Source organism: Anabrus simplex, chromosome X (genome assembly GCF_040414725.1).
Source record: "Anabrus simplex isolate iqAnaSimp1 chromosome X, ASM4041472v1, whole genome shotgun sequence".
NCBI lineage: Eukaryota > Metazoa > Arthropoda > Insecta > Orthoptera > Tettigoniidae > Anabrus > Anabrus simplex.
The window spans coordinates 187,531,627-187,543,948 of NC_090279.1; the positions used below are offsets into that span (position 1 = coordinate 187,531,627).

The following is a 12,322-nucleotide window of genomic DNA, read 5'->3' on the forward strand; positions in this document are numbered from 1 at the left end:
CCACCGGACTGAGCCAGGATTGAACCTGCCAAGTTGGGGTTAGAAGGCCAGCGCCTTAACCGTCTGAGCCACTCAGCCCGGCTTGCTGGAATGAAAGATGACAGGAAAAAAACTGGAATACCCGGAGAAAAACCTGTCCCACATCATTTTGTCCAACATAAATCACGCATGGAATGACCGGGATTTGAACCACGGAACCCAGCGGTGAGAGGCCGGCGTGCTGCAGCCTGAGCCACGGAGGCTCCGAATCTTAGACAATGTCGTCTTCAAATAGACTGGTTCTCTCCTCATCAATCCCAGTTCTTCTACAATCATCCCTTCTCAGCCCCTGACAAGCTCGTTTCTGTTTCCCAGCTTCATCAGAAGGGCGGCAACGAGCCTGTCCGGGGCTGAACTGGGATTGATTTATTTGACGATGTGGAGACTGTTCTTGTCCTTTTGTGTTTTCATGTTTGTCCCTGTCTCCTATTTCTATTGTTCCTTTTTCCCACAGTGACCTACCATGGTGTTTATCCTATTATATGTGCTCATTTCTTCTTCTTTTCTCTCCCTTTCTCAAACTTACTTTTCTTGGTGGGATCAATGCGGTCAGTGTAGATGTAGTTGAGAACCATCTCGAAAGCTTCAGGAACGGCATCTTGCAGCTGAACCTCTGGAAGAGTGAGATCTTTGAAAGGGACCTTGTTGGTACCAAACACTTTCTCTAGATGCTTGTCCCTAGCATCGCAAGCCTGACGGATGCGAGACCTCAGCCACTGCGAGCGAGCTGCCACGATGGCCAGATGTGCGGGGATCTTCACTTCTTCAGTACCGACGACGAACTGAACATCGCAGAACTGTCGGCTCTCCAACAGCTTGCCCAAATCCTCGTGTAAGGTGCATTTGGGGTAGCAGGAGAACTGTGGGACAGAAACTTACTGTGAGAAATTACCTCTAGTAATGCAAATATTACAACACGGGTTAATGGTGGGAACCCAGGGATCAACCTCAAAATTCTTGCACCACATCATTAGGCCTAGAAAATCAACTACTAAAAAACATAGAGATAGCTACCCTCTGCCACTTGCCATTCATGTTTAAAAACCAGTCATACAAATTTTAGTGAAAAATGGAAGGGTATGTATAGGTATTTTAAGGCAGAAACAGCTTCCAAGAAGGGCATTCCAGGAATAATTAATGAACAAGGGGAGTGTATATGTGAAGATCTTCAAAAGGCAGAAGTATTCAGTCAGCAGTATGTAAAGATTGTTGGTTTCAAGGATAATGTCGAGATAGAGGAGGAGACTAAGGCCAAAGAAGTAATAAAATTTACATATGATAACAAAGACATTTACAATAAGATACAAAAGTTGAAAACCAGAAAAGCGGCTGGAATTGATCAGATTTCTGGGGATATACTAAAGACAATGGGTTGGGATATAGTACCATATCTGAAGTACTTATTTGATTATTGTTTGGTCGGAGGAGCTATACCAGATAAATGGAGAGTTGCTATAGTAGTTCCTGTGTATAAAGGAAAGGGTGATAGACATAAAGCTGAAAATTACAGGCCAGTAAGTTTGACATGCATTGTATGTAAGCTTTGGGAAGGCATTCTTTCTGATTATATTAGACATGTTTGTGAAATTAATAACTGGTTCGATAGAAGGCAATTCGGTTTTAGGAAAGATTATTCCACTGAAGCTCAACTTGTAGGATTTCAGCAAGATATAGCAGATATCTTGGATTCTGGAGGTCAAATGGACTGTATCACGATTGACCTGTCTAAAGCATTTGATAGGGTGGATCATGGGAGACTACTGGCAAAAATGAGTGCAATTGGACTAGACAAAAGAGTGACTGAATGGGTTGCTATATTTCTAGAAAATAGATCTCAGAGAGTTAGAGTAGGTGAAGTTTTGTCTGACCCTGTAATAGTTGAGATGGGAGTTCCTCAGGGCAGTGTTATTGGACCTTTATGTTTTCTTATATATATAAATGATATGAGTAAAGGAGTGGAATCGGAGGTAAGGCTTTTTGCGGATGATGTTATTCTCTATAGAGTGATAAATAAGTTACAAGATTGTGAGCAACTGCAACGTGACCTCGAAAATGTTGTGAGATGGACAGCAGGCAATGGTATGTTGATAAACTGGGTTAAAAGTCAGGTTGTGAGTTTCACAAATAGGAAAAGTCCTCTCAGTTTTAATTACTGCGTTGATGGGGTGAAAGTTCCTTTTGGGGATCATTGTAAGTATCTAGGTGTTAATATAAGGAAAGATCTTCATTGGGGTAATCACATAAATGGGATTGTAAATAAAGGGTACAGATCTCTGCTCATGGTTATGAGGGTGTTTAGGGGTTGTAGTAAGGATGTAAAGGAGAGGGCATATAAGTCTCTGGTAAGACCCCAACTAGAGTATGGTTCCAGTGTATGGGACCCTCACCAGGATTACCTGATTCAAGAACTGGAAAAAATCCAAAGAAAAGCAGCTCGATTTGTTCTGAATGATTTCCGACAAAAGAGTAGCGTTACAAAAATGTTGCAATTTTTGGGTTGGAAAGAATTGAGAGAAAGAAGAAGAGCTGCTCGACTAAGTGGTATGTTCCGAGCTGTCAGCGGAGAGATGGCATGGAATGACATTAGTAGACGAATAAGTCTGAATGGCATTTATAAAAGTAGGAAAGATCACAATATGAAGATAAAGTTGGAATTCAAGAGGACAAACTGGGGCAAATATTCATTTATAGGAAGGAGAGTTAGGGATTGGAATAACTTACCAAGGGAGATGTTCAATAAATTTCCAATTTCTTTGAAATCATTTCGGAAAAGGCTAGGAAAGCAACAGATAGGGAATCTGCCACCTGGGCGACTGCCCTAAATGTAGATCAGTATTGATTGAACCATTTATGCTCAGTAATATCAAGTGGTGCACACTTTATTATTAAGATTCTTTTTTTCTTTTTTTTTCTTCCCTATCCTGTTTTCCCGAAATGCTCTGTGTATCTCTTGCTCTTTTCTAAAAGAAGTGCGACTTTTATAGCTTCTAAACACTGATGATGTACATACAGGGTGTCCTTGAAAACGCTTCCAATATCTACAGAAGAGGTAGTACACAATAATCGAAGCAAAAAAAGCCCAATGATTGTTGGTTGCGATCCCAAAATCCCCACCATTACTATCAATGATCATGATGTTCCAATAATTTATGGAGGGTCGTATGCAACAAAAGACAGAAATACGTTCTTACCTATACATTGGTCGTGTTTTGTTATGGACTTCTTATGTTATTCCGTTACAGAATTGCAGAATGCAGATAACGTTGCCGCACCTGGAGCCTGTTCCATGAACAAAATTTGCAACTTTTCAGTTCAGTTTTTGTTCCACCATCACTTTTCAAATTTAGCTTGCAAAGTGAAAAGTTAGGAATCTTTTCACTTTTCAAGCTTATTATGTTCCTCCATTGGTACAGAAATTCGAAGTGCAGAGAAATGAAGTGAAAAGTTTTCAGAAATCTTGCAAAGAGATTATTCCCTTTTCATCTGTTAATTAACAAGTATGTACACTAGTTTCTCAGCATAGAATTTGGTTTAGTGATATAAACATGCTACGACAAAAGCTTTTATTCTCATCAAGTGATGAATCCAACAAGATAATGTATAAAGACAAGATTAATTTTCATAATCTCACTTTGACGGAATTTCGCGTGTGATTTCGTATTACCCCTACACAGGCTGACAATATTCTTGAAATGATCAGTCATTTATTGAAATATGCAACAAAAAAAAGTCAATACCTTTCCAAAAAGGAACAAATTCTTATATGACTACATTGGTTAGAAAATGATGCCCAGCTGCACGGTGTAGCAGCAATGCATGGGACATCAAAATCTATTATTTTCAGAACTGTTACCAAAGTCATAGATGTTATAGTAAATGTAATATTTCCTAACATAGTACGTTGGCCTGATAATCCACATAATATAGCGATGGGATTTCTACTGATGGATGAATTTCCTTCTGTGTATGGATATGTTGACGGTACTCTTGTTAATACTGATGCATGTCATCATTTGAGAGGTTATTTTTAAAGCTGCCAAAAAGGATGTCCCGTTTCTCTTTGAAAACTTCCAACACAGCGAGCTTCTTGTAATACCAGTAACCTTTCTTTCCCATGATCAAAGCTTTAAAAACTAATGGTACCACAATTATACAGTGTAGTTTGCTGTGAAAAATAAAGCATTAAAATCATAGAGTATTATGCAGTTTGCCCATGGAATAAACTTGATCGGATCACTCATTCGCAAAGACTTTTCACTTTGCGAAGAAACTGAAAAGTACAACCTAGATCATGGTGGAACAGGAAGACTTTGCAAGACTTGAAAAGTGAAAAGTGCAAAGTTGAAAAGTTGCAAAGTTAGTTTGTGGAACAGGCTCCTGCTCTCACACCTGAGGAGCTGCAACAGTCGGTCAGTTGTTTCAAGAGTGCTTGCAATCATTTTAGTCTCTCCATTAAGGTTTAGAAAACCAAAGAACTCTCACAGCCTGCACCTGGATCGAACCTCCCACATTTCAATATCTCCATCGTGGATACTCCACTGGAGCAGGTCGACCACTTTTTATATCTAGGAAGTATCCTCGCAACAAATGCTAACAGCTCACAAGATGTTGATAGGAGAATTTGTGCTGCTTACTCAGCATTTGGACGTTTATCCCGTCATGTCTTCACGAATAAGAACCTTACAATGCATACCAAGATCATGTTTACCATGCTGTTGTCATATCAACACTGCTTTAGAGTTTTGAAACATGGACCCTTTACTGTCAGGAGAGAATACATTCCCTGAATTTATATGCAAACGATGATAACTAGGGCCCGGATTTTTAGGTTTAAAACTATTTTATTCCTTGCTAGCTAACTGCAGTATTTTAACTTACTTATCCATTTCATTACCATTGGAGTAAATTACTCGAAGCTTATAAAACCTAAAAATAACTAAATAAGACGTTAAAACCTAAAAAAAACTAAATGGGCTATACAAGACATTATTACGTTATTTTGAAATAGAAGTACCAAATATTAATGAAATTGAATGATTTTTTTAAAAAATAAACATTATGCACGACTTTTTGAAATGACTTTATGGTTTGGAACTGGAAATGGTTTGTAAGTATAACTAGTGAGTATAACAACGTGATACGATACTATTCCACTAGCATACAGCACAAATCAAGAGACAACCCCGTGGCGTTCACTGACCTGTATCTAGCAGGTACAAGCCCGCCAACTTGCCAGCTTCAGTGCATCTCTCATTGTGTACGGTCGACTACCGCCAGCTACGGCTGTTTAGCTCTATACACATTATTATGCGACAGACTAAAATTAATTTTCCCTATAAATCAAGTTATTATTGAAGGCAGTTTAAGAAGCTTACGCATCTCAGAAGTGGCGATGCCTAAAGGCAAGTCATCATTTGCTTTACGTCGCACCGACGCAGATAGGTCTTATGGCGATGATGGGATAGGAAAGGCCTAGGAATGGGAAGGAAGTGGCTGTGGCCTTAATTAAGGTACAGCCCCAGCATTTGCCTGGTGTGAAAATGGGAAACCACGGAAAACTATCTTCAGGGCTGCCGATAGTGGGGTTCGAACCCACTATCTCCCGATGACTGGATACTGGCCGCACTTAAGCGACTGCAAAAAAAAGTTTGAATGAATAGTATAACTTTAGTAATGATTGTAATGATCATTAAAAACTATTTCAGGAGGATAAAAAACTTAAAAAAAACTATTTTGAGCTATTAAAAAACTAAAACGTCGTTTTTAAGAACCTAAAAATCCGGGCCCTAATGATAACTTTCAAGGGACCTTATAACCATTATTTGTTAAAAGTACACAGTGTGTTTAATAAATCTATATTAAAAAGCTAGAGTGCTCCCATCTGCAAAAACTTGGGTCCATCTTAAATATCAAATGGGAGGACCTGGTCACCAACCTTGCAGTTCTTGAGAAAGCACATGCTATAAGAATTGAGGCTACCATCATTGGCCACCATTTCAGATTGATAGGTCACGTCCAACGAATGAGTGAAACCAGGCTTCCCCGTCAACTTCTGTATGGTGAACTCTGTTCCGGCACAAGACCTCATGCCAATGAGGTGTTTCAAGGATCAGCTAAATATACTACAAAAAGAGCTGGAATTAGCACTCAATCCCAGGATGCACTTGGTGCCACACCACACTGTTTCTACATCAGTTTCGGTTTTTGAAGAGGAGCGACAGCGACGTGAAGAGGATAAGCGACAAGCACGGAAACTCCGTCAAGCTCAGTTCCGCCCTCCCCCCAGCCATTTCATGTGATCTGTGTGGGTGTATGTTTCATGCCAAGACTGGGGTACTAAGTCATATGAAACATATTCACAAAGTTTTATGAGTGTGAACTCCCACGCTGGTATCTTCATCTTGTCGCGATGTGGGAGCTTGTGTACCTAAGTGATCCTGAGAGCTATGCCGGCGGGAGCATAAGGGCCACCCAAGCCGGACAGGTCAAAGGTGATAGGCCAAACTAAGAGGGATACCCTGGTCCTCCAGGTTGGGGTTTGATCATGGGGCTAACAACCCTATATCGGAAAAACAACTCGTTACGAAACTCATAGACAAGAATAGCCGGACTGATGACAATGGTAAACGATCCACGCAAGGAAATGGAAGATGCAAACAGAAGTATGATATGTATATAGCAACCTGGAATGTACGAACCCTGAATAAACCAGGAGCCCTAAACAGTCTGAAACAAGAAATGGAGAGAAATATAATATTGGAATAACAACAATTCAGGAAGTCAGATGGAAAGGAAATGGTGTTTTTAGAAGTGGTAGATATACAGTTCTGCATATTGGTGGAGCCAGAGGTACACCAGATGGCACAGGCTTCCTAGTGGATGACAGATATAAGTCAGCAGTTTTGAATTTTAAACCTGTAAATGAAAGAATTTGCACTCTAAGGATGAAGGCCAGTTTTTCAATATCACGCTTGTATGTGTGTATGCACCTACAGAGGAGGCTGAGGATGAAGAGAAAGATATGTTCTATGGACAATTGGAATGAGAAATAGAATGCATCCCAAGACAAGATGTAAAAATCCTACTTGGAGATTTCAACGCTAAAGTAGGTAAAGAAGAAGCCTTCAGGAAGACAGTTGGGAAGGAAAGTTTGCATGATGAGTCAAATGATAATGGACAGAGGCTAATTGATTTTTCCATGGGAAACTCGAGGGTGGTGAAGAGTACATGGTTTCAGAGAAAGAATATCCAGAAAGCCACATGGTGTTCACCAAATGGTGTCACCTTGAATCAAATAGACCATGTAGTAATCGATCGGAGACATGGATCTGACATACTACAAGTTGACAGTTGTAGGGGAGCTGACTGTGATTCAAACCATTACTTGGTGCGGGTAAAATACAGGCAACGTATTGCAACTTACAGATCTGCTAAGAAAGGGAAAGCTCCAAGGAGATATATGGTCTCAAAATTGAAAGATAAAGAAACTGTGTAGCTATATGAATCCAGGATGGAGAAGAAATTGGAGGCTAAACAACAAAGCTGGGCAGTGGAAAACATCGAAGGAAAGTGAATTTTATTGAGGGATGCATTGCAGGAAACTGCGGATGAAGTACTAGGAGCGGAAGTAAAGACTGAAAGGCAAGGATGGTTTGATGATCAATCAATCAGTCAATACTGATCTGCATTTAGGGCAGTCGCCCAGGTGGCAGATTCCCTCTCTGTTGTTTTACTGTCCTCTTGAATTCCAACTTTATCTTATATTGTGGATATTTTCTATTTTTAAAAACTCCATTCAAACTCTAGCAGCTCGTCTCCTTTCTCCCAAGTCTTCCCAGGCCAAAGTTTTCAACATTTTCATAACACTACTCTTCTGTCAGAAATCACCCGGAACAAACTGTGCTGCTTTACCTGGACCTTTTCCACTTCTCGAATCGAGTAATCCTAATTAGAGTCCCAAATAGTGGAGTCTTACCAGTGACATACAACCTCTCCTTTATATCCTTACTACAACCCAAAAAAATATTCATCTACAGATAAAATTCTAATCTTTTTCCAGAACAATTTGTTAACATAAAAAAAGATACAAAATTCGAAAGCGGAAACAAAAATAATATCGAAGTTCAAATTCTATATGAAATACCCCAGTTTAGGGAAGGGAGTAGGCGGCACACAAAATATTTTTTAAAAACCCATTGCACTACAGCCCTCGAAGGGCCTTGGCCTACCAAGCGACCGTTGCTCAGCTCGAAGGCCTGCAGATTACGAGGTGTCGTGTGGTCAGCACGACGAATCCTCTTGGCCGTTATTCTTGGCTTTCTAGACCGGGGCCGCTATCTCACCATCAGATAGCTCCTCAATTCTAATCGCGTAGGCTGAGTTGACCTCGAACCAGCCCTCAGGTCCAGGTAAAAATCCCTGACCTGGCCGGGAATCGAAGCCGGGGCCTCCGGGTAAGAGGCAGGCACGCTACCCCTACACCACGGGGCCGGCACACAAAATATTCAGTAGTTTGATGTAAACAGAACCACTTAGGATCACTGTTATCAACATAACTTACTGCACAATCACACAATCTCTTAGTTATGTCACATGGACCAATATAAACATGAAATTTGTTGCATAGGAACGTGTGAATATACCTCTTCCCCCTTCACATTCCCTCTACTGAAATGATACACAAGATGCTGCCATCCTTCAGATATGTCCACACTAAAAGAATGTAGTAAGCAGTGTTCAAACAATGATTTTCCATTGCTGACATTTTGTGCACTGGTACTTGTCTGGCACCCTAAGGGTCCAAGTGTCATTAAACTCCACTCCGTCATATACCTGTGAAGCAGTACATTTATGGCTAATAGATTAACGTCGCACTAACTCAGCAAAGGTTTTCAGCGATGAAGGATAGGAAAGGATGATAGCGGCCATGGCCTTGATTAAGGTACAGCCCCAGCATTTGCTTTATGTGAAAATGAAAAACCACCTTCAGGGCTATTGACAGTGGAATTTGAAGCCACCATCTCTTGAATGCAAGTTCACAGCTGTGCAACCCTAACTGCACAGCCAAGATTTGAAGCAGTAGGAAATCGGACAAACTGACCTTGCCTTGTCCGATATAGACCGTGAGCTTCTTGCACTCACCTGAAACCTGTACATCTCTCCGCTCCTCACGTTGTTATCCACAGTCCCTCCAAAGATGTACATAGCATCGCCGATGACAGCTGCAGCATGGAACAGACGACCCGATGGGACCTGGGAGTCATGGGCAGGAGACACGATGGACCAAGTCTGCGTGTCCAGATCAAAGCAGTGCAGATCGTTAGGGAGAGTGCTGTCGGCTGCTCCGCCGAACACGTAGAGATGGCGGTCGAAAGCCACCATCGTGTGCCCGTAGCGACGAGCTGGTGGAGGAGGGGCGCCGCGCAGAATGTGCTCGGTTGAAATTCGAGTCCAGCTGTATAAAAATAAAAATGAAGACAATAAGCACAGAAATGCACACATTAAAAGAAAGTTTAGTTCTTTTCATTTATGAGTATGAAAAAACAACTATTATTTCCTCTTTACCTTACAGCACAATGTTGCACTGACATAAGTTTACAAGTAATGGAGAGGAACAAAACACATGGCGGCTGGTCAGATAGAGAATAGTGACAAATAGAAAGAAAAAACAAAAGGACATATTCCACCTTCATCCACTGCTTCTTCAAATTGATGGCTTCTCTTCTTGTCGTTCTGTAACAGTTCTTCTGCATTAATTTCTTCTCAGCCCCAGATCCTTTGGGCTCCTTTTCTTTTGTATTGCTCCTTCTCTCCTATTTATTTATCTATTAGTTTCTTCGCTTTTGCTGTGCTTATTCCGCTTTCCTCTTATCGCCACTTCCTAGCCTTTTATTTTTATTTTTAAAGTGTTTAAATTATGTTGCAGCATGTGATGGATGACCAAGTCAACAAGATTTTTAGGAAACCTTTTTCACTGATGTAGAGAACGTACTGTGTTCTCAAAACATGTACGATTAGATAATATATAGACATGATACAGGCCTTTTGCGCTTATGCCATGCCAAGGAAATAAGGTGAAATTCTTTACGTTTCACAAAGAACTTTGCTCCACATTTGAATTCAAACTTTCATTATTGGAGAAGTCTTTCTCGTGAACAGTCGAGATTTTCTGAAGACGTGGAGCAAAGTTCTCTGTGAAACATAAAGAATTTCACCTTATTTCCTTGGCACGGCATAAGCCCAAAAAGCCTATACCATGTCTATAAATACGGGCCTTAAATGCATCAATGGTAATGTTAGATAATATGTATTCAACAGGGGATTTTTTTTTTTTTCCAGGGTGGACTCATACCTAGAACTAGGAATTTTAGGTGCTGAATCTTAATAATTTTCTGCTGTTAATATTTTCAAATTGTCTTGTTTTAGGGCCGGTATTATAATGAGGGTTTAAACTGAAGATTGAGTTAAACTGTAACTTGAGTTTAAACCGATGTCGAGTCTTATAATGGCCGGCCTATGTTAAACTGAGGTGAAGAAGGAAATATACAATCTTAGTAGCAGTGACTTGAGAGAAAAGATGACTATCGATATGTTTTGTTTACTTCTTGTAGGTAAAATTGCAGATAAAAGCAATAAACGATGTCCTAATCTTAGATGTAAGGAAATAGAATTGCTTGTGTAATTAGTACAGAAATATTTATGTAGTCCGTGAAACAGTGGCCTTATGAATTCCTCCGAAATCTCCCATTTATTTTAATAAACGTACTATGGGAGGCATAAAACCACAATGCTATTAGTAGCTGACTGAGGGGTTCTACAGCAGGATTTCTGAAATAGAAGGAAGTTAGGGTACTTTATTTTCTAAAATTTACACTTTTGACATTCAAACAGTTCATTGCATGTTTTATTCTAGCACCAATTTGCTGAAATAGGGTTATGACAGTCTGTTTTGTAAGCCTAAACCTATTTTAAAAATATTTTTCATTCCATATATGAAAGTGATGTCCCCTTGCTCGGAAAACTCGTAGTGCCCATGGCCGTTCAATAATTTGAACCACTTCTTCGTCATCGTTTAGCATTTCTTTAAACACCTCAAAAATATCTTCAAGAACCATTCGTTCTGCCATGTTGTCGTATCGCTGATCAGGCACTCCCGCAGGTCATAAGTCGTGAGCAAGCGGTTCGAAAATAAATTCGAACCGCGACCTCACAATAAGAAATGTTGAGTCAGAAAATGAAATAAAACTTAAGGTATCAAGAGGAAATAATTATATGTGTAAGAAAATGAGATTGAAATATTCATTGGGAATTACTAAAGGAGATGCAGTTCTGAGCTTTCAGACAGTGGTGAAATGTTTGAACAAACACAGGATATTGGTCATTCCTTATCACTGTATGTACATGGTCAAGGATGACAGAGCGCGGCTTAAACCGCACGTAGTACAGGGAAAATTCCGAGGTTCGACCTTCTGGAACAATTGAGAAGGTTGAGAATTCCCTCAGGGAAGGGATGCTGCCAGCCAATGAGAATAAGACAAATCAGAAGTATACAGGGTTCAAAGTTCGGCTGAGCATAGCAACAGCGAAATACTGAATTAACTTAAGGGAGAACTCAGAGAGGTGATCGGTTAGTTCATAGCTCACAGTCAGAAGAGGTAGTTGGGAAGTTACGCTGAAAGTCTGGTGGAGACGTTAAGCCGATCAGGTCGCGAATGGAACTTTAGGGAAGTTCAACTCAGACTTACCAGCAGTGGTAATAGGAATTGTAGGCGTTGTGCCAATAAGTAATCACTCAAGTAATAGAGTGTAAGAGTAAAGGAACACACCAGCAAACGTATAATTCAACTAACTCGAACGGGAAGTCATTAGGTATAAAGGCGACCAGGGAACCGTACAGGTATATTGATCGGCAATTGAAATATTTAAGCTTTACCGCTAGATAGGACTTAAATTACAGGGAGGGTGGTAAAAGCTACTGACTGTTCATTATTACGGGTGAAGGTCTCTGGAGGAGCCCAGTTAATAGTCACTCAACTCCTCGGAGAAACTCAAGGGAGATCATAATTCTGGAAGCTCAGGGAAGGCCCCCCCCCCCCCATAGAGTCGAGTGGGGAAACGAACTGTACGAGATTTGGACCACATAGTTGGGAAGAGGTAACCACGGAGCGGCAAGTTTCAATACACGCAGTGAGGTCAACCCTAGGGAGTCACAAGGACAGTAACTCAAAGACTTTTCAGAACTACATCTCTTGGGTATTGTGAAGGGAACCAGAAACCTGCGTGT

General features: G+C 40.5%; 1 protein-coding gene across 1 annotated transcript in view; it reads right to left on the reverse strand.

Annotated features, from left to right (window-relative positions):
- The window catches only part of Lztr1 (Leucine zipper like transcription regulator 1), a 108,859-nt gene that overhangs the window by 22,877 nt on the left and 73,660 nt on the right, over positions 1 to 12,322 (reverse strand). The window contains exons 7-8 of the mRNA XM_067158676.2: positions 9,181 to 9,493; positions 566 to 899 (exon numbers count right to left, since the gene is read on the reverse strand). Of these exons, the coding sequence (XP_067014777.1) occupies positions 566 to 899; positions 9,181 to 9,493 (647 nt within the window). The remainder of the gene's footprint in view (positions 1 to 565; positions 900 to 9,180; positions 9,494 to 12,322) is intronic.